General features: G+C 44.8%; 1 protein-coding gene across 2 annotated transcripts in view; it reads left to right on the top strand.

The window, feature by feature from the left end:
- sh2d3ca (SH2 domain containing 3Ca) overlaps positions 1-22,937 on the top strand; it is a 99,354-nt gene extending 76,417 nt beyond the window's left edge. For both annotated transcript variants that reach the window (XM_029708579.1, XM_029708578.1), the window contains 10 exons: positions 1,384-1,512; positions 5,179-5,331; positions 8,236-8,513; positions 9,500-9,627; positions 9,870-10,411; positions 10,852-10,967; positions 14,153-14,324; positions 14,407-14,518; positions 14,759-14,977; positions 19,802-22,937. In XM_029708579.1, the coding sequence (XP_029564439.1) occupies positions 1,384-1,512; positions 5,179-5,331; positions 8,236-8,513; positions 9,500-9,627; positions 9,870-10,411; positions 10,852-10,967; positions 14,153-14,324; positions 14,407-14,518; positions 14,759-14,977; positions 19,802-19,977 (2,025 nt within the window). In that variant the 3' untranslated portion in view covers positions 19,978-22,937. The remainder of the gene's footprint in view (positions 1-1,383; positions 1,513-5,178; positions 5,332-8,235; positions 8,514-9,499; positions 9,628-9,869; positions 10,412-10,851; positions 10,968-14,152; positions 14,325-14,406; positions 14,519-14,758; positions 14,978-19,801) is intronic.
- The last annotated feature ends 518 nt before the right edge of the window (positions 22,938-23,455 follow it).

The following is a 23,455-nucleotide window of genomic DNA, read 5'->3' as shown; positions in this document are numbered from 1 at the left end:
GAGGAGGAGGTGAAGTAGGAAGTGGGGGTTTAATCAACTTATCTCAGAGAAGAGGAGGGGAAGGGGGGGGGAGACCAGAAGCATACAGTGACCCGGGGCGATATGGTATTGATTGTCTGCCTTCTGGAGCCCCCTCATCTCTTTCTCTCACTCATACAGATAGACAGCTTCACTGATGGATGGATCGATGGATGGATGGACAGACACACACACGCGCGAAGAGATATAGTACTTTCAATGATAGTCTCACTTGTAGTCTCACTTGTATTTTCTACAGTAGGAAAATAATCCTTCAGCAACAGGAAATGTGAATATTTATGTGGAATATAATTCATGGACATTTTTGTAGGGATTGATACATTTTTCATTTGGGCAAATAAAGTCTGACATTTCAAAGTGGAAATGGCAAACTTTAGAACCCTTTTTAAAACTCAAACACACTGCAGGAATATTCCCTGTAACAAAAGGGTGATCCAATTAAGATCCTACATCTGTAGAAGTGCACTTCGATAGTGTTTACTCCCAGTGGGTGTCAGATATCGTCATATCTTTCCATTTAGCATCTCATCCCTGTGTCCATAGAGACCGTGTTGTTATTGTTTGTTTTGGTGGTTGTGCCTCTACTGGTAGTATAGAGATGCTGTCAGTGTGTTTACTCTTCTCTATCTCATCTCTCCCTCTCTCTCTGACTCTCTCTCTTTCCCCCTTCTCTCTCGCTCACCTCCCACTCCCTGTCTCTCTCTTTCAGTTCCTCTCTCACTTTGTCCCTCTCTCTGTCCTCCCTGGCCGCACATTTCCTCATAGATCTGGACTCGAATGTAAATGTCTTTGTCGTCATGGTGGTTTCAACATAACTTTAGAACAGTACTGTTGAAATGTGTAATACTGTAAAGTCTTGCATTCTGATTGTGTAACTATGGATGTTGGTGGGACTGTGGTGCTTGACTTATGCTGTGCTGTGTTCCTGTGCGTAGGAATGGAGGAAGTTAGGTCATAGATGACTATATAACAGAAACTTAAAGACAGGCAGAGTACTGTAGCCTACACACACACACACGTAAGAAGGAGTTTTATTTTGAAAGGTTTCACAATGGGGGAAATCAGACCTTCTTTGAAATCAGGTCAATGAGTGTTGGATTCCATGTACTGCAGGGTACTGTGTGTGTGTGTGCGTGCATAGTACCAGTATCACTGAATAGTACCAGAATCACTGAATAGTACCAGTATCACTGAATAGTACCAGAATCACTGAATAGTACCAGAATCACTGAATAGTACCAGAATCACTGAATAGTACCAGTATCACTGAATAGTACCAGAATTACTGAATAGTACCAGGTGTGAGCGTCTGTCTCACAGGGGTGTGTTTCCTGTTCCCTCCAGTTCTCCAAGGAGAAATACCTGCTGGAGTCTCCACCAGAGAAACTACGCAAGGAGCTGGAGGAGGAGCTGAAACTCTGCAGCAGCGATATCAGGAGCCATGGCTGGTACCATGGACACATCCCTCGAGAGGTACCCACACACACACACACACACACACACACACACACACACACACACACACACACTACACATACAGTGTATACACACACACACACACACACAGTACACATACAGTGTATACACACACACACACACACACACACACACACACACACACACACACAGTACACATACAGTGTATACACACACACACACACACACACACACACACACACACACACACACACACACACACACACACACACACACACACACACACACACACACACACACACACACACACACACACACACACACACAGTGTATACACACACACACAGTACACACACACACACACAGTACACAAACAGTGTATACACACACACACACACAGTACACATACAGTGTATACACACACACACACACAGTGTGTGTATACACACACACACACACACACACACACACACACACACACACACACACACACATACAGTGTGTGTATACACACACACACACACACACACAGTGTATACACACACACACACACACACAGTGTATACACACACACACACACACACGGTGTATACACACACACACACACAGTGTATACTCACACACACACACACACACAGTATACATACAGTGTATACACACACACACACACACACACACACACACACACACACACACACACACACACACAGAGTACACATACAGAGTACACATACAGTGTATACACACACAAAGAAGAGTGGTTATCTACATGCATACTGTTGTGTTCTTAGTTAGTGATGTTTCATGCACAATAAATGTCCCATACATGCATTTCTTTGCCAACTTATACCTTCCACTGTAGTAGTTATTGACATTCTTACGGATTCATTTGCATAATGAACAGCCTTCCATATGCTCTTAGTCTTAGAAAAAAACGGCAAAATCCAGAACTTGTGAAACGTTCCTCACACACGCACACACACGCGCACACACGCGCACACACACACACACACACACACACACACACACACACACACACACACACACACACACACACACACACACACACACACACACACACACACACACACACACACACACACACACACACACACACACCGGTGTGGCCCCACAGTCCTCCTGACACCCATCCGCACTCCTCCCTCGCTTTCTCTCTGTAGTGTGAGTTAAACCATCTGTGAGTCTCCCTCCCTCGCTCCGTCTGCGATGCTTCAGCACATTAACATAATGCTACATTCACACTGGAGTAAACAGACAGAACAGGGGGAACCCGCGGCTCACCCTCACTGCTAAAACAATGCACTGTCTCCATGGTGATGGGCTCCCACGCAGCCAGCCGCAAGCAGCAGCACCCCTGTCTGTGTCTGTCTGTGTCTGGTGGTGGTGGTCTGGCCTGTAGTAACAGCTCTCCCTGCTGGCCATTTGGAGAAAGGCTTTACTATGGAATTACACCTTTAGACATTGTGTATTCCTCACTATGTCCCCTATTATAGCGTGCCTCTTCATAACAGTTCTCATAGGAAATCTTAGTTGTGTAAGCTATGTTTCCACACTAGATGTGTGCTTAACATTGACTTCGAGCCACTTTGTGTACTTTTCAGGCGTAAATAATAATGGGTACCTGCGTCGCACAATGTTGTACAGTTGAAGTCGGAAGTTTACATACACTTAGGTTGGAGTCATTTAAACTCGGTTTTCAACCACTCCACAAATTTCTTGTTAACAAACTATAGTTTTGGCAAGTCGGTTAGGACATCTACTTTGTGCATGACAAGTCATTTTTCCAAAAGTTGTATACAGACAGATTATTTCACTTATAATTCACTTTATCACAATTCCAGTGGGTCAGAAGTTTACATACACTAAGTTGACTGTGCCTTTAAACAGATTGGAAAATTCCAGAAAATGATGTCATGGCTTTAGAAGCTTCTGATAGGCTAATTGACATAATTTGAGTCAATTGGAGGAGTACCTGTGGATGTATTTCAAGGCCTACCTTCAGACTCTGTGCCTCTTTGCTTGACATCATGGGAAAATCAAAAGAAATCAGCCAAGACCTCAGAAAATTAATTGTAGACCTCCACAAGTCTGGTTCATCCTTGGGAGCAATTTCCAAATGCGTACCACGTTCATCTGTACAAACAATAGTACGCAAGTATAAACACCATGGGACCACGCAGCCGTCGTACTGCTCAGGAAGGAGACACGTTCTGTCTCCTAGAGATGAACGTACTTTGGTGCGAAAAGTGCAAATCAATCCTAGAACAACAGCAAAGGACCTTGTGAAGATGCTGGAGGAAACAGGTACAAAAGTATTTATAGCCACAGTAAAACGAGTCCTATATATCGACATAACCTGAAAGGCCGCTCAGCAAGGAAGAAGCCACTGCTCCAAAACCGCCATAAAAAAAGCCAGACTACGGTTTGCAACTGCACATGGGGACAAAGATCGTACTTTTTGGAGAAATGTCCTCTGGTCTGAGGAAACAAAAATAGAACTGTTTGGCCATAATGACCATAGTTATGTTTGGAGGAAAAAGGGGGAGGCTTGCCAGCCAAAGAACACCATCCCAACCGTGAAGCACGGGGGTGGCAGCATCATGTTGTGGGGGTGCTTTGCTGCAGGAGGGACTCGTGCACTGTCACATGAGTTGACGCTGGAAAGACGAAGCAGGTACGGGGAGTAAACATTTAATAAATAACTGAAATAACACGAGACAGGAACAGCGTCAAGAACTAAAACTAAAGACAAAAACAATCAATGCAGCAGCAGGGAACAGAGCAAAGGAACAGACAAATATAAGGGAGGAAATGAACATGTTATAAGTGAGTCCAGTTGAGTCCAATAACGCTGATGCAAGTGACAAGGGAAGGCAGGTGTGGGTGATGGATGGCAGGAGTGCGTGATGCAGGGTAATCTGGCGCCCTCAAGCGCCAGGGGAAGGGAAGAGCGGGAGCAGAGGTGACATGCACTTCACAAAATAGATGGCATCATGAGGATGGACAATTATGTAGATATATTGAGGCAACATCTGAAGCAACATCAGTTAGGAAGTTAAAGCTTGGTCACAAATGGGTCTTCCAGATGGACAATGACCCCATGCATACTTCCAAGTTGTGGCAAAATGGCTTAAGGACAACAAAGTCAAGGTATTGGAGGGGCCATCACAAAGCCCTGACCTGGGCAGAACTGAAAAAGGATGTGCGAGCAAGGAGGCCTACAAACCTGACTCAGTTACACCAGCTCTGTCAGGAGGAATGGGCCAAAATTCACTCAACTTATTGTGGGAAGCTTGTGGAAGGCTACCCGAAACGTTAAACAATTTAAAGCCAATGCTACCAAATGCTAATTGAGTGTATGTAAACTTCTGACCCACTGGGAATGTGATGAAAGAAATAAAAGCTGAAATCATTCTCTCTACTATTATTCTGACATTTCACATTCTTAAAATAAAGTGGTGATCCTAACTGACCTAAGACAGGGAAGTTTACTAGGATTAAATGTCAGGAATTGTGAAAAACTGAGTTGAAAGGTATTGGGCTAAGGTGTATGCAAACTTCCGACTTCAACTGTAGATCAAACAGTCTTCTAAAAATGTCACTATAACAATGTTATGGACCTCATAACAATCTAACAATGTTATGAAATAACCCTCCTAATTCCTTTCTGTCAACCTCCAGCTATCGGAGACTGTAGTCCTGCAGAACGGTGATTTCCTGATCCGGGATTCGCTGATTAACATGGGCGACTACGTCCTAACGACCCGCTGGAACCACGAGGTTCTGCATTTTAAGATCACCAAGGTCCTGGTCAAGTCCAGCACTGAGTCGAAGGTATGTAATTGTAACTTGCAGACCTGGGTTCGAATACTATTTCAGGTATTTGAATTACTTTTCAATACATTTCAAAACAAGTTTTAAATACAATTTATTTGAAAAAAACAAGTAGTTGAACATGTAAATGCATTTGAAAATACTATTTGAAAAGCATTTGTCATGTATTTACAATTCCTTCAAATACATATCATTGGAAGTATTTCAAAGACAGTATTTTCTAATAAATATTTATATATAATTGCATAGTAATTTTATTTTAAATAACAAACAATTTAACATATAAAGGTCTTGTTCCACTGTTTAATCACAATATGCAGCCCATACTTTACATTGGTGTCTCATGAAAGAGGACAAGATGAAAGTTTCAAAAAGCTCATCAGACATTGAGTAGTGATCTGTTCTGAAGATACACACCCCCCCCCCCATGCTGAAAAGCCGCTCCACAGCTTCGGAGGATGCTCGGACATGTAGGTAAACAGCAGCAACTCTGCTCAGTGTTGGTCGTGTGTGGCTGCGTCTTCCAGAATTTCAGAGGATCAGCTTGATGGAAGATATGGGGTGATGAGGTAATCATCAATTTCTATATTCTTTGGTTGTTCCATGCAACCAAACAGTGTGTCCAAGCGACTTTGTTGGTGGTGGTGGCTCACTGTGTGGGACATCCTATGTTGTGCTGGTGAACTTTTTGTCCAGATCGTTGATGTCTGCAGTAAGGGCAGTCTTCTCAGTGGCATTGCACCATGCCAGTTTAAAGCGTGGATCCAAGACTGAGGTAATCTTGTGCGGCTTCTTCTGCTCATAAACAGTCAGGCACTTCTCAACGACTTCTTTCAGGTTTTTGACAAGCTTTTTGTTGTACCTGGTAAACCAATTGGTGAGATGTTTAGTCAGTCCTCTGATGCATGGGATGATGTAGCCGGCTGTGATGATATCAGATCCTTGCACACAATCTGTGGCAAACTCAAAGGGGGTGAGGATGTCCACAGCATCAGTACTGATATACTTCTTGTGCATGGATAGCTTGGTGACAGGCAGTGTGTTATGCTTTTCTTCATCCGCATTGAGAGAATCATTTTCAGTTGAGTTCCACCTTGTGACAGTGGCTGGTTGCAGACAATTCTTCCCTTTCAGGAGATCCTGTGCAAATGTTAGTGGGAGACAATGTTGGAGGATTTGGAAATGGCTGTGTTGAGGTTATCTGCAGATTTAAGGCCATATAAACATACTCAAATACACAGAAAAAAGGATTTTAAATAACAAATACCAGTCACCATGAAGGCCAAAACTCCATCCCACCAAAACAGGCTTTTCAAACAGCTCTTACACTAAAAGGGCATTATCATAATTTTCATAGTTTTATTCCAACCTCATAATGTGGAAATATATACACTACCGGTCAAAGGTTTTAGAACACCGACTCATTCAAGGGTTTTTCTTTATTTTTACTATTTTCAACGTTGTAGAATAATAGTGAAGACATCAAAACTATGAAATAATAGATATGGAATCATGTAGTAACCAAAAAAGTGTTAAACAAATCAAAATATATTATATTTGAGAATCTTTAAAAATAAAATAATGACAAACCCTTTGCCTTGATGACAGCTTTGCACACTCTTGGCATTCTCTCAACCAGATTCATGAGGTAGTCACCTGGAATGCATTTCAATTAACAGGTGTGCCTTCTTAAAAGTAAATTTGCCAAATTTCTTTCCTTCTTAATGCATTTGAGCCAATTAGTTGTGTTGTGACAAGGTAGGGGTGGTATACAGAAGATAGCCCTATTTTGTAAAAGACCAAGTCCATATTATGGCAAGAACAGCTCAAATAAACAAAGAGAAATTACAGTCCATCATTACTTTAAGACATGAAGGTCAGTCAATATGGAAAATTTCAAGAACTTTGAAAGTTTCTTCAAGTGCAGTCGCAAAAACCATCAAGCACTATGATGAAACTGGCTCTCATGAGGACCGCCACAGGAATGGAAGACCCAGAGTTACCTCTGCTGCAGAGGATAAGTTCATTAGAGTAACCAGCCTCAGAAATGGCAGCCCAAATAAATGCTTCAGAGTTCAAGTAACAGACACATCTCAACATCAACTGTTCAGAGGAGACTGCGTGAATCAGGTTTTCATGGTCAAATTGCTGCAAAGAAACCACTACTAAAGGACACCAATAATAAGAAGAGACTTGCTTGGGCCAAGAAACACTACATGATTCCATATGTGTTATTTCATAGTTTTGATGTCTTCACTATTATTTTACAATGTAGAAAATAGTACAAATAATGACAAACCCTTGAATGAGTAGGTGCTGACTTGTTGTACCCTGGACAACTACTGTGATTATTATTATTTGACCATGCTGGTCATTTATGAACATTTGAACATCTTGGCCATGTTCTGTTATAATCTCCACCCGGCACAGCCAGAAGAGGACTGGCCACCCCTCATAGCCTGGTTCCTCTCTAGGTTTCTTCCCAGGTTTTGGCCTTTCTAGGGAGTTTTCCCTAGCCACCGTGCTTCTACACCTGCATTGCTTGCTGTTTGGGGTTTTAGGCTGGGTTTCTGTACAGCACTTTGATATATCAGCTGATGTAAGAAGGGCTATGTAAATACATTTGATTTAATTCTAAAACTTTTGACCGGTAGTGTATAAAACACAAGAAAATCCAGTTTTTGACTGCACTGGGCCTTAAAGATTTAATGACAAGTCTAGTGAGTAAGGTGACTACGGATAAACGATTTATATATTTTTATGATCTATTGATTATTGTATATGAACTGTTGACTGTTGCCGTTTTATGCTGCTATCTGATTTGACTACTTATATTGTTGATCGTTGTCTTTGTGACTGTGTTGCAATGATTTGACAACTAAATGTTTCTTATTTTATCTTAAGGTCCAGTACCTGTTAGAGACGGACAGCTTCGACTCCATACCTGAACTGGTGAGGTTCTACGTGGCCGGGCGGCGGCCTGTCTCCCAGCCCAGTGGAGCCCAGATCTACTGTCCAATCATACGCACCCTACCCCTGCGCTACCTGGAGGCCACATTTGCCTTAGCCAATAGCAGGCACAGCCTGGCCCACTCACCGTCCAGTCAGAGAGGAGCGTACATCAAGAGGCGGAGCGTAACCATGAACGACGGATTGACCACAGAGAAGCTGATACCTCACAGGTGAGAGACGGACTGACATAGTATCATTTATTATATTCTCTTCTTCTTCTACGACATTCTTGTTCTCTCTCTGTGTGTGTGTGTGTGTGTGTGTGTGTGTGTGTGTGTGTGTGTGTGTGTGTGTGTGTGTGTGTGTGTGTGTGTGTGTGTGTGTGTGTGTGTGTGTGTGTGTGTGTGTGTGTGTGTGTGTGTGTGTGTGTGTGTGTGTGTGTGTGTGTGTGTGTGTGTGTGTTGTAAAGCAGATGTTTCATTGCCCATTCATTCCCATTGTGCGGTCAGTGATGTGGAGTCCATCAGTCCAGTGGAACCACCAGTTCTCCCAGTACCAGTCCCAGTAGCTACACCCGTACCAGTGGTACCAAAGCCAGAAGTGAAAGCTGCTGTCGTGGGGTGCAGGTGGTGTGTGTAAGCCCATTTGGGTCAGAACACTGGTGTTATGATAGAGTACTGACCCCTTCTCACTCTCACCCCCTGCCTCTGATTCACTGAGAGCATGCTAGATCAGAGCCATGCTTTAGACTCTGTACAAAATGGCTCGATGTTAAACTAGTTGCCACACCAGTCACTCTGACACTGAACTGTCTGCACATCCTTACAATACATCCTTACAATGCATGTCTGTTTCCTCCTCCTCGGCACAGCAACCCGAGGTCAAGCTGAGAGGTCAAGCTTAGCCTGGTCACAGATCTGTTTGTGCTGTCTTGTCAACTCGTATGGTCATTGTCATGCCAAACATGACATGGCACTGACCATGTGAATTGGCCATGCAGCGCAAACAGATCTGGGACAAGGATAAGGTTGACCTGTGTTTCACCTCTTCTTAGTAGACCAATAGGGAAAAATGTAGATCTGGCACTTAAGTTAAAATATAGACTATTGGGGCATTAATCAAATAAAAAATAATCCTATGACAACTCTCACGGTTCATGGGAACCCGGCCATATTAAAAAACGATTGGAAATGACTGTGTTGGTTTATGTTTGCAGCCCTTCTACTATTCACAACCACAAGGATGCGATGAGGAACTGTGCCATGAGTATGGATCAGATCCAGGAGTATCGCTGTCCCCTGTCTCCGGTAGGAGAAACACCTCTCTCCCCAGCATACAGCCACAGTGAGTGTTTCTGTCATGGAGATGCAGATTATTTTATAACGTGGTGGTGTGGTGCATTTGATTGAGCATGCCTGTCTACAGTGTAAGATGGGTAGGGTTTGCACTTTTGAGACAATTCCATTCGTTCCATTGCCCCAGGCAAGCTCAATCAAGCACAGCTAAACAAAAACATGACAAATTGAACCCTCGTATTGAATATACAATACATGTGTGTAACCCCCTGATTATCCCCCCCCCCCCAGTCCACAGACACAGAACCCAGTCAGGGGGTAGAGTTCTGGCAGTGGTGCCCCCCTCACCAGTCCTGAGACGCTCCAGCGAGCCCCAGCTCAGCCCTGGCTCCAACAACAACCTACCCGACATGCTAGCTGCCAGCTCCCACTCCACCCCGGCCCACTGCTCCTGCCCAGCCCCAGCAGGGGGCTCTGAAACAGAGGGAAGCTACTGCGACCTCAGGCCCTCCCCGGCCCCATGTCCCGGGGCCCCGTGTGCCGCTGGCATGCCCCCCACACCTCCAGCTAAGAGCTACGTGGAGCGGCTGCGTGTGGAGGAGGGCCGAGGGCCTGCCCCGGGGAGGGAGAACGGAGCAGGGGCTGGGGGAGAGGCGTTCAGCGCCCCCCTGGTGGAGACTGCCTCCTCCTTCAGACCAGGGAAGTACCTGTCACCCCTGATCCCCCAGGAGAACAAGCCCTTAGAGATGAGCGTACTGAAGAGAGTCAAGGAGTTGTTGGCCGAGGTGGACGCTAGGACGGCTGCTAAACACATCACAATGGCTGACTGCAAGGTATGGGGACAAGTGCATACAGTATGGACCCATAGGACTTTGAATAGGGTTATAAGAGCAGTATTCTGGCACTGTGTACCTTGGACCCCTGAACGTAACTCAGTGACGTCACTAATCCCCTACGGTCAGCCACACTACTCCGTCACAAAGTGTTGCTCAATTAACTCCTGTTAATGGTAGAGCAGCAGAGAGCAACATGAGGTTAATACAGGGATGACTATGCTATTCTCAGCACTATTTACTTAACTCATTATTTGATAACATTTGAATTAAGAGCCAATTAACCATACGTTGCAGTGACCATGAATACATTAAGATAGGAAGGGTTTGTCATTTCTATCTCCTCTCTCTCTCTCCCTCTCCTCTCCTTCCCGCCTTCTCTGCTTCCTTCACTCACTCCTTCCCTCTATGTTGTGCTTCTTCCTTCTGTCTATCTGCAGGTTGCTAGGATACTGGGCGTTACCAAGGAGATGCAGAGGATGATGGGAGTAGGTTCAGGACTGGAGCTTTTGACTCTACCTCACGGACATCAGCTGAGACTGGACCTACTGGAGAGGTAAGGGTTAATAGTAATAAAATATGTAGGGTTGTGCTTGAGGCTAGGATGTAGACATGAAGCTAGAGTTGAACTGGGATGTAGACATGAAGCTAGGGTTAGGATTGTGGTTGAGGCTAGGGTTGAACTGGGATGTGGACATGAAGTTAGGATTGTGGTTGAGGCTAGGGTTGAACTGGGATGTAGACATGAAGCTAGGGTTAGGATTGTGGTTGAGGCTAGGGTTGAACTGGGATGTGGACATGAAGTTAGGGTTGTGGTTGAGGCTAGAGTTGAACTGGAATGTGGACATGAAGTTAGGGTTGTGATGGGGGTTGGGTTGAACTGGGATGTGGACATGATGTTAGGTTTGAGGCTAGAGTTGAATTTGGATGTGGACATGATGTTAGGTTTGAGGCTAGAGTTGAACTTGGATGTATACATGAAGCTAAGGTTAGGGTTGTGGTTGAGGCTAGGGTTGAACTGGGATATGGACATGAAGTTAGGATTGTGGTTGAGGCTAGGGTTGAACTGGAATGTGGACATTAAGTTAGGGTTATGTTTGAGGCTAGGGTTGAACTGGAATGTGGACATGAAGTTGGTGTTGAGGTTAGAGTTGAACTGGGATGTGGAGATGAAGCTAGGTTTAGGGTTGTGGTTGAGGCTAGGTTTGAACTGGGATGTTGACATGAAATTCCGGTTAGGGTTGTGGTTGAGGCTAGGGTTGAATTGGGATGTGGACATGAAGCTAGGGTTAGGGCTGTGGTTGAAGCTAGGGTTGAACTGGGATGTGGACATGAAGTTGGGGTTAGGGTTTTGGTAGAGGCTCAGGTTGAACTGGGATGTAGACATTAAGCTAGGGTTTGTGTTGAGGCAGGGTTGAACTGGGATGTAGACATGAAGCCAGGGTTAGGGTTATGGTTTAGGCTAGGGTTGAACTGGGATGTAGACATGAAGTTAGGCTTGTGGCTGAGGCTAGGGTTGAACTGGGATGTTGACATGAATATAGGGATGTGGTTGAGACTAGATTGGAACTTGGATGTGGACATGAAGCTAGGGTTAGGGTTGTGGTTGAGGCTTGGGTTGACCTGGGTGGTGGACATGAAGCTAGGTTGTGTTTGAGGCTAGGGATGAACTGGGATGTAGACATGAAGCTAGGTTTTAGGGTTGTGGTTAAGGGTAGAGTTGAACTGGGATGTGGACATGAAGCTAGGGTTATGTTTGAGGCTAGGGTTGAACTGGGATGTGGACCTGAAGTTAGGGTTGTGGTTGAGGCTAGGGTTGAACTGGGATGTAGACATGAAGTTCGGGTTAGGATTGTGGTTTAGGCTAGTGTTGAACTGGGATGTGGACATGAAGTTGGCGTTAGGGTTGAGGCTAGGGTTGAACTGGGCTGTGGACATGAAGTTGGCGTTAGGGTTGAGGCTAGGGATGAACTGGGCTGTAGACATGAAGTTAGGGTTAGGGTTGAGGTTAGAGTTGAACTGGGATGTGGACATGAAGCTAGGGTTAGGGTTGTGGTTGAGGCTAGGGTTGAACTGGGATGAGGAGATGAAGCTAGGTTTAGGGTTGTGGTTTAGGCTAGGGTTGAACTGGGATGTTGACATGAAGTTGGTGTTAGGGTTGAACTGGGCTGTGGACATGAAGTTGGCGTTAGGGTTGAACTGGGCTGTGGACATGAAGTTGGCGTTAGGGTTGAGGCTAGGGATGAACTGGGCTGTAGACATGAAGTTAGGGTTAGGAATGAGGTTGGAGTTGAACTGGGATGTGGACATGAAGCTAGGTTTAGGGTTGTGAATGAGGGTATAGTTTAACTAGGATGAGGAGATGAAGCTAGGTTTAGGGTTGTGGTTTAGGCTAGGGTTGAACTGGGATGTTGACATGAAATTCCGGTTAGGGTTGTGGTTGAGGCTAGGGTTGAATTGGGATGTGGACATGAAGCTAGGGTTAGGGCTGTGGTTGAAGCTAGGGTTGAACTGGGATGTGGACATGAAGTTGGGGTTAGGGTTTTGGTAGAGGCTCGGGTTGAACTGGGATGTAGACATTAAGCTAGGGATTGTGTTGAGGCAGGGTTGAACTGGGATGTAGACATGAAGCCAGGGTTAGGGTTATGGTTTAGGCTAGGGTTGAACTGGGATGTAGACATGAAGTTAGGGTCGTGGCTGAGGCTAGGGTTGAACTGGGATGTAGACATGAAGTTAGGGTCGTGGCTGAGGCTAGGGTTGAACTGGGATGTTGACATGAAGTTAGGGTTGTGGTTGAGGCTAGGGTTGAACTGGGATGTTGACATGAATATAGGGTTGTGGTTATGGTTTAGGCTAGGGTTGAACTGGGATGTGGACATGAAGTTAGGATTAGTGTTGAGGCTGTGATTGAACTGGGAAGTAGACATGAAGCTAGGGTTTGGATTGTGGTTGAGGCTGGTGTTGACCTGGGATGTGACATGAAGTTAGGCTTGAGGTTAGGGTTGTGGTTGAGGCTAGGGTTGAACTGGGATGTGGACATGAAGCTAGGATTCGGGTTGTGGTTGAGGCTCGGGTTGAACCGGGATGTGGACATGAAGCTAGGTTTAGGGTTGTTTTTGAGGCTAGGGTTTAACTGGGATGTAGACCTGAAGCTAAGGTTGTGGTTGAGGCTAGGGCTGAACTTGGATGTGGACATGAAGCTAGGTTTAGGGTTATGGTTGATGCTAGGGTTGAACTTGGATGTGGACAGGAAGTTAGGGTTAGGGATGTGGTTGAGGCTTGGGTTGACCTGGGTGGTGGACATGAAGCTAGGTTGTGGTTGAGGCTAGGGATGAACTGGGATGTGGACATGAAGCTAGGATTAGGGTTGTGGTTGAGGCTAGGGTTGAACCGTGATGTGGACATGAAGCTAGGTTTAGGGTTGTGGTTGAGGCAAGGGTTGAGCTTGGATGTGGACATAAAGCTAGCGTTAGGGTTAGCTGAGACTGGACCTGATGGAGAGGTTAGGGTTCAGCTCAATGCTGGACATAAAACAGCCAGAGAGTATATGCTGGGAAATTGAAATGTCCCTCCCGTCATATTCTCGTCCCCCAGACGACTCTTTCTTTGTCGCAATTAGCCTTGGGACGAGTGAACTCTCGTCATGATAAGTCAGTTGTGCTCCTCAACCATGACTGTATCCTCATCTACTCTTATCTACTCATCTCTCGCTTCCTTCATCTCCCATCCTGCCCTTCCCAGGTTCTACACCATGTCTATAATGATGGCTGTGGACCTGCTGGGGTGTACAGGCAGTACAGAGGAAAGGGCTGCTCTGCTCCATAAGACCATCCAGCTGGCTGCTGAACTCAAGAGCAACCTGGGGAACATGTTCGGCTTTGCTGCTGTGATGAGAGCACTGGAGCTGCCACAGGTATATGGACATACAGTTTGCACACACACATCATAATTAGATTTGAATTGGCATAACTCATGCTGTTCTACCTCTCTGTCAGATTTCTCGCTTGGAGCAGACGTGGATGACGTTGCGTCAGAGACACACAGAGGGAGCCATACTCTATGAGAAGAAGCTCAAGCCCTTCATGAAGAACATGAACGATGGCAAAGGTATGGAGCTGGTGGCTCAGATAGCACTTTTTTTATAAGGCACTCTGTCACAGGAGAGCACAGCGCACAAAGCATGATGTATATCTCATGGCGAAGGAATGAAAAGATGAATCATTATTGAAAAGTCTCAAGATGGATGAGTCTGAGTGTCTCTCTACCTGTCTACTATATGTTATATAGTATTTCAGTGACCAGTGTTTCTAACTCTCTGTATCTGTGTGTCCTCGGTGTGTATTTAAGAGAGCAGTGTGCTGTCCAACACGTCCTTCCCTCACGTGGTTCCTCTGCTGTCTCTGTTGGAGAAGGGTGTGGCCGTGGGGGAGGGGCCAGGGGCGGGGATAGAATCCTGGGAGAACGTGGAGGCGGGCGTTGATGTGGTGATGTCACACCTGGAGGCGGCCCGGACCATCGCTCACCACGGGGTGCTGTACCGCACCAACGCTGAGACCAAACTACAAGGTAAGGGTTCGGTGTGTGTGTGTGTGTGTGTGTGTGTGTGTCACTGGTGTGTGTGTTTGACTTGCACACACGAGGCCAGTTTCCCGGACCCAGATCACTGTCAGAAACTAAGAGAAGCTCTTGAGCCCCACCTGTTGTTGCCTGTTGTTTATTTTTATTTATTTAACTAGGCTAAGTCAGTTAAGATCAAATTCTTATTTTACAATGACGGCCTACCCCGGCCAAACCCTCCCCTAACCCGGACGACGCTGGGAGAATTGTGCACTGCCCTATGGGACTCCCGATCATGGCCGGTTGTGATACAGCCCGGGATTGAACCAGGGTCTGTAGTGACACCTCTAGCAGTGAGATGCAGTGCCATAGACCACCACTTGGGAGCCTGTTTTGCATGTTATTTTGGAATTAATACGTGTCACATACCAGTTTGCAAACAATGTAAAAATATAAATGTTTTAGCTAATAAAAACTGCTCCAAAAGGCAGATGTTTCAGCCTAGCTCAGCTTTTAAAATTCGTTTTTATTGAACTAGGCAAGTCAGTTAAGAACAAATTCTTATTTACAATGACGGCCTAGGAACAGTGGGTTAACTGCCTTGTTCAGAGGCAGAACGACAGATTTTTACCTTGTCAGCTCGGGGATTCAATCTAGCAACCTTTCTGTTACTGGCCCAACGCTCTAACCACTAGGCTACCTGCCGCCCCAAGTGCTTTCTGTGGTGGAGGGGCAGCCAGCGGAAAATACAGAGCGTAGGGGTTGATATTCTTCTCTAGTTGCGCCGTGATTGGCTCAGTGTTCTGTCACTCATGGGGACACTACGTCGCTGCAAAATCTGACAGCTTGAAAGTTCAAGCCCCTTTGGGTGCTGCCATTGATTTACATTAGATGTGCCCATCCAAGAAAGCTCAAGGTCATTGGCCACAGATAAAATGACGTCAAATCACGTTATAAACTCAGCAAAAAAATAAACGTCCCTTTTTCAGGACCCTGTCAGGACCCTCACAAATCTTAATTGTAAAGGGTATAAACACTGTTTCCCATGCTTGTTCAATGAACCATAAACAGTTCATGGACATGCACCTGTGGAACAGTCGTTAAGACACTAACAGCTTACAGATGGTAGGCAATTAAGGTCACAGTAATGAAAACGTAGGACACTAAAGAGGCCTTTCTACGGACTCTGAAAAACACCTAAAGAAAGATGCCCAGGGTCCCTGCTCATCTGCGTGAACGTGCCTTAGGCATGATGCAAGGAGGCATGAGGACTGCAGATGTGGCCAGGGCAATAAATTGCAATGTCCATACTGTGAGACGCCTAAGACAGTGCTACAGGGAGACATGATCGTCCTCACAGTGGCAGACCACGTAAAACAACACCTGCACAGGATCGGTACATTCGAACATCACACCTGCAGGACAGATATAGGATGGCAACAACAACTGCCCGAGTTACACCAGGAACGCACAATCCCTCAATCACTGCTCAGACTGTCCGCAATAGGCTTAGAGAGGCTGGACTGAGGGCTTGTAGGCCTGTTGTAAGGCAGGTCCTCACCAGACATCACCGGCAACAACGTCGCCTATGGGCACAAACCCACCGTCACTGGACCAGACAGGACTGGCTAAAAATGCTCTTCACTGGTGAGTCGCGGTTTTGTCTCACCAGGGGTGATGGTCGGATTTGCGTTTATCGTCGAAGGAATGAGCGTTATACCAAGGCCTGTACTCTGGAGCGGGATCGATTTGTAGGTGGAGGGTCCGTCATGGTCTGGGGCAGTGTGTCACAGCATCATCGGACTGAGCTTGTTGTCATTGCAGGCAATCTCAACGTTGTGCATTACAGGGAAGACATCCTCCTCCCTCATGTGGTACCCTTCCTGCAGGCTCCTCCTGACATGACCCTCCAGCATGACAATGCCACCAGCCATACTGCTCGTTCTGTGTGTGATTTCCTGCAAGACAGGAATGTCAGTGTTCTGCCATGGCCAGCAAAGAGCCTGGATCTCAATCCCATTGAGCACGTCTGGGACCTGTTGGATCGGAGGGTGAGGGCTAGAGCCAATCCCCCCAGAAATGTCTGGGAACTTGCAGGTGCCTTGGTGGAAGAGTGGGGTAACATCTCACAGCAAGAACTGGTAAATCTGGTGCAGTCCATGAGGAGGAGATGCACTGCAGTACTTAATGCAGCTGGTGGCCAGATAATGACTGTCACTTTTGATTTTGACCCCCCCCCCCCCCCTTTGTTCAGGGACACATTGTTCCATTTCTGTAAGTCACATGTCTGTGGAACTTGTTCAGTTTATGTCTCAGTTGTTGAATCTTGTTATGTTCATACAAATATTTACACATGTTAAGTTTGCTGAAAATAAACGCAGTTGACAGTGCGAGGACGTTCTTTTTTTGCTGAGTTTATCTACCATAGCTTTGATTGGACTGATCATGCCAACATCATACTTTCAAAATCTTAGCTGGCAAGCTAGACAAGCAGTCATCATCATGAATCACATTGACAGTCTACTGGCAAATCCTTTTCAATCCTTGTCATATGAAGAGAAATTATAGATAAAACGTATCGGTGCTCATCGGCCATTGGACATTAACATTACACAACAAGTTGGAAATAACAAATTCAACAATGAGTGGTTTGGAAGGAATCAGTGGCTAACTGTAAGCGTTGCAAAGCAATCCCTATTTTGCTTCCCCTGCCTGCTATTCGGTGGAGAGGGTTTGTGGTCCAAGTCTGGGTTTAAGGGTCTCTTGTCCAAGCTTAGAAGGATAAACATTCACACGCAACGCCATGGACAAGAAAAGGTTGAATGCATTGTCCATGCTGGCAATCCAGTATGACTTCTGCTGCATTCAAAACAACTGGAAACTCAGAACTGGGAAATCTCAGACTTCAGTGAGTTCAAGACAACTGGGAAAACAGGGAAAAAAATTAGCTCCGACTGGGAAAATACGTTTTGAGGGTCATCCACCTCGGAATTCCAAGTCGGGAAATCTGGCCTCTTTCTAGAGCTCCGACCTGAAGATCACTGAAGTCATGATTCAACCATGTTTTCCAGAGTTCCCAGTTGTCTTGAAAGCACCATAAATCCAGAGAATGCCAGACTTTGATGACAAAGTTTCATGACCAAATTTCCCCACAAAAAGGACCGCCGCGCCACTTTCCTGTTCAAGTGAGCACAGCACAACTGTGAGTCCAATAATGTATTTTATGCTGCTGCATAAATGATGTAATATGCCAGGGAGATACAGTATGTATACTTTGCTAAGAAAATAATACTAAGTATGTTTGTAGTAAGTTGTTAGTAGCCCATGTGCCTCACCTTAATAATTTGGTCCCTTTCCCCATCATAACTTAGCCTACTGTTCTGACTTGGGGTGCACATGTAGCCTATAGCATGTTTTAGAGAAATGTAATCATTGAATAATGTAAGAGCTTTCATTGTCTGCTTATATGCCCCCTTTATTTATCCTACGGTTCTGACTTGGTGTACAGGGAGAATACTGTAAGAATGGCCCATATTCTGAATCCTGTCGCTGTACATTTCAAAAGTGCTGAACAAATAGTTATATTGACTACGTCCATCTTAGCTCGCTCGTTAATGTCTTAATCGAAATTACGGACTGCCTCTTATTCGCTCATCGTCCCCTTATGCCATAGTTTGTACATCTAAATTGTCAGTAGAAACCACATTTGTTTAAGCAAGGCAGCCATATCAGCTATGTTTTTAAAAGTAAATGAGTCTGAATGAACGGTTTCACTGCCAGACAATAGCCAGGTGTAGCGGGGATAAGGATTCACTCCATGGTGCTGATAAGAAAGCTCTGCTGTTGGGTCAGCTTTATGTAGGCCCTGGCCCTAACAGTGGGCACCGTTTGTCACCATTATCGTGCAATTAATGTATTGTTTAGTGTCATGTTGTGTAGTGGCTTTGCTGGCATGCATCCAATTTTTGTTGAGTTTGCCCAACCAAGATTTGCATGCTAAAATCACCACTGCTCATTCGTCATTCGAGAATCACAGACTCAATCTCCGTCGGAAGTGCTTTTAAGTCTAGTGATAGGATTAGGCTTAATCCAGGTCCAGGAATCCGTCCATAGAGTATATAATAGTATTATAGAGTAGTGTGCGGTGTCGGCTTAATTGACATTGTTATGGACTAACCACTAAGGCCTTGTCTGAGTAGTGTCTGGTGTGCATTGATTTACTTGACTGAGTAATAACTGTAGTGTTGCGTTACATGTTAAATTGTTATGTTGCTCCCTGATGCTGAGGCATCGTAATATCTGGCGGTGTGGGTGTGTTCGATATGATATATGTTATGCTTCATTGTCCATTGATCTGAAATAATGATTGAGGTGTTGCGTTGTGTACATCTGTGGTAGTGTGATGGTTACGGTATGTTTACATTGGTCATGTGTTCTTATTGATTCCAGTCCCTGGTGATGACTGGTGTTTTGAGCAGGATGTCAATAACTTCCTTAACTAACCTGTTTTCCACAAAGTCTTTAATATTGATTTCTTCTCTTTTATGTTCTGTTCTCTTCTATCTCTCCATCTCTCTCTCCATCTCTCCATCTCTCTCTCCATCTCTCCATCTCTCTCTCCATCTCTCTCTCTCCATCTCTCTCTCTCCATCTCTCTCTCCGTCTCTCTCCGTCTCTCTCCGTCTCTCTCCGTCTCTCTCCGTCTCTCTCCGTCTCTCTCCGTCTCTCTCTGTCTCTCTCTGTCTCTCTGTCTCTCTGTCTCTATCTATCTCTATATCTCTCTATATATCTCTCTCTCTATATCTCTCTCTCTCTCTACTCCTCCTCCACCAGGCTTCCAGGAGAGTCAGGAAGTTCTGGAGATCTTCCGGACAGAGTTCCAGATGAGGTTGCTATGGGGAAGCAGGGGTTCGGAGGGCAGCCAATCGGAACGCTATGAGAAGTTCAACAAAGTCCTGACCGCTCTGTCTCACAAGCTGGAGCCTCCTGTACGCCACAGCGAACTATAGCAGCCATCTCACTGAACACCCCTATACAAAGCACTGCGCTCACATTGGTACGACCTGCCTCCCCATACTGCAAGGCACCTTGATGTGGATGTCCAAAGTGAATAAGAGGGGAGGAGGCCGACTAAACAGAGACAAAAGAGTGTACTTAGAGAAGACAGGAGGCGAGAAGGAGCATCTCACTGTATATCCCAAAAAAAGGCACAAAGGGCTTTTTCAGAGCTCTTCAATAGGCTGTAATATTTCCCTCCCTAAATGCTGAAAGACAGAGTGGGTCGAGGAGGAGTGGGAAATTGGGTATTCTTCTACCCATCAGCAAGCTACAAAGAACTACAGGTATGGTGTGCGCTGAGGGTCAAACAGTGCATGAGAGGTTGGATCTAGCTGTTCTCTGGTAGATCACATTTAGCTCTGATCTGTCTTCAACACTTTCATTATTACCTGTACTATTACATCTGTACACTGTTCTGTCAGAGTAATAGTAAACACTGTGTGTGTGTGTGTTCTGTCTGACTTGAAGAGACAGTCCTATTTAACACAACGCGTGTGTACTTCAGGACACCAGTACCACAGAGATACATCGGCATCTATCTCTATGACCTCTGACCTGTCTCATCGGACCTCAGCTTTAGACTGAGAGGTTGTGTGTTCTAGAATCTGTTCTTCTTGTATAGACTCTCTATGTGGCTGCCATTCATTCATCACATAGTCCATCAGGTCCCCTGTTGATGACACACGCAGTGTGCTCATACAGACAGACACTTATCTGCCCCACAACACACAATAACATATGTTGCCAAATCATATCAGCTGTTTGAGGCATACTAAGCAATTCTCTCTGTGGGTTTTGTTTGTGTGCTGTTCAGAAGCAGTTCTCTTATTGAGGCTCTTCTGAGAAGCACCCCTCTCCTCATTTCTGGCATGTCATTAATTTTTCATATGACTCTGATTTTGTTTGAGTACTGTTTGGTAGCCTTTATTTTAATAGGGGCTATTTTGGGAAGCATTCCTCTCCCTGTCCTCTCCTTATTTCTGGCATGCCATTAATGCATAATGACTCCTGTCCCATTTACATCATATGAGCATGTTTGCTTGTCCTCACTTGTCACAAAACACACCATTAGAAATATCCTTAAAGCACTCTGACCTGTTTGTGTGAATTAATGTGCTTCAGGCACATTTGTTTTTCCATGTAAAAACACTGACTATTTTCTTCAACTTTATTTAGATTACATTTTTCTGTGTGATTTTATTGCTGACCGGCAGCTTTTGTTGACATGGTGACATGTTTGAAGACTTTGTTGACATGGTAACATAACATGTTTGAGCCTCTGCTGTTGCCGTATAGGATTCAGGTTTTAACCAGTGTGAATGAATGCGCTTTAAGTCTGAAAGTGATCAGAATGTTCTCAGGGCAGAATGGAGGCCCCCTCAGACCTAGCCTGGTCCCAGACCTGTTTGTGCTGTCTTCTTGCCAACTTCTCTGGTCATTGTCAGCCAAAGAAACAATACGAGATTGCAAAACAACATAAATAGATTTGGGATCAGGCTACCTCAGACCCCCTCAGTGACTGTATGATGTGTTTTTGCTTTGTATGTATGATAACATGTGTTTGATATGATATGGACGGAGTGTTGAAAAGGACATTAGATTTTAAAACCATCAAAAGCGTTTTGATTTCACATTCACTGTAAGATCGTGCGATTTTTCACTCACTCAAATTCATGAAATGGTCTCTTTAAATTGTATTGTTGCTAAAATGCAACATCAACATGAGGGCTTAAAGGAATCTGTCAACTTCCTTGGAACTAAATACAGTGTGACCTTTGACCTTTTGATCAAATAATACCTGGCAACCTTTCCTCTGCCGACTCCTAAGCAGTGTTGTGTTGAAACACAAAAGCACTATGAATGAAGATAAGGATGATTTATTTTAGATCTGTTTGTTGAAGTGTCAGTGTCTGCTGATTGATTTCCAATCCATGATGTATTTAGGCCTGAGATAGAGAGCTGACTCTCAGAACTATGCAATCACTTTAAATCAATTAAGAGTCCCATAGAAAACAAGCAGAGTAGACACTTCTGCCCCCGAGGATGTGAGTTGTGTACTACTGGGAAACTCGTCTATCATCCCTGAGCTACAACTTCTCCCACATGCTGACCTCTGACGTCACCTTAGAAAATGACCTTGATAACAGCATTTGACTGTTCAATGCGACAACAAAACAATTTATTAAAAGCAATCAATTAATATGGGTTTTGAACACTATAATGGGTTTACAAGCATGATAGCTGTACTTTTAGTTTATGGTTGAGCCAATCAGCATTTCTCAATGGGTTCAGAGCACGTGAATGCATCCAACTGGTATTTATGACTTCACAACTGGTAATAACCACCTTCCTACTTGGTTATGAATGCAGCATAAGTGCCAGCCAGCCAGAAAGTGCATCCCAGGTCGTAATCATAAGGCACCAAACAAAGGAAAACATACTGAAACGGGGATGGATTATCAATTTTGTTTTCTGTTGCAAAACGTTTTGCCACAGTGTACCCTAGTGAACACGACCCCAATCAGCCAGTGAGAATAAAGGGGAGAGCCACAAAGTCCAATTGCCTCTCTTGTCCAGTAGAGGGCACTATAGTTCAGTCAGCAAAAAAAAGAAGAAAAAAAAGAAGGCATCTTGATTTGAATCTTTTTTTGTGTTTTTGCGAGTTATTAATAAAGCCTACTGGTTTAGGAACGATTTGATGATGTTCTGTATGTAATTATGTTTGTCTCACCTTATGTTGTACAGATTACATGTGTGCTTTTTTCCTGTTGTAAATAGTCATTCTGAAATGATGAACCTATAAAGAAAAAGGACAAAAAACTCCCATGTTTGTGACCCCATGTTTTTTTTATGTACTGTACATAACGGTTCACTTTGTTTTTCAAATAAAATAAAGCTCGAGTCAATGACGCGTGTATGACTTGATTCTATTTACTCATTCCATGTGTTCGTGGTACTAACCGCTAGATGGCAGCACTGCCTTACTAACGCTGATGCAGAGTGAAAGTCAAGACATCTTCCCTGAATTGATCCTTGTCTTGTTACTTGTGTACACAGTGTTTCAGCTAGCTTCATGGGTACAGACATCAGTGCAGTTAAGGTGTTGCATACTAGTGCGATACTTAGAACTACTTGACATCAAAGAGGATGTGATGAGTTTCCATTTTAAAATGTCTGGCTATGCTGTTATCCCTCGTGTGTGTGTGTGTGTGTGTGTGTGTGTGTGTGTGTGCTCGCCTGTATTTCAGCTACGGAGCATGTGCACTGCAGCTGAGGGCAGGGCATGAGTATTAGATAATAGGGGTGCGTCAGGGTCACGTGACTATGGTCAGGGCGGGCGGGGATAAGATGGTGGAGATGGGGATGAACAGAACAGGCAGAGCAGTGTGTGTGTGTGCGTGCATTAGAGTGAGGTGGTGGTAGAGATGG

This window comes from Salmo trutta, chromosome 23 (genome assembly GCF_901001165.1).
Source record: "Salmo trutta chromosome 23, fSalTru1.1, whole genome shotgun sequence".
Classification (NCBI taxonomy): Eukaryota; Metazoa; Chordata; class Actinopteri; order Salmoniformes; family Salmonidae; genus Salmo; species Salmo trutta.
This window is presented reverse-complemented; position numbering and strand designations above follow the sequence as displayed.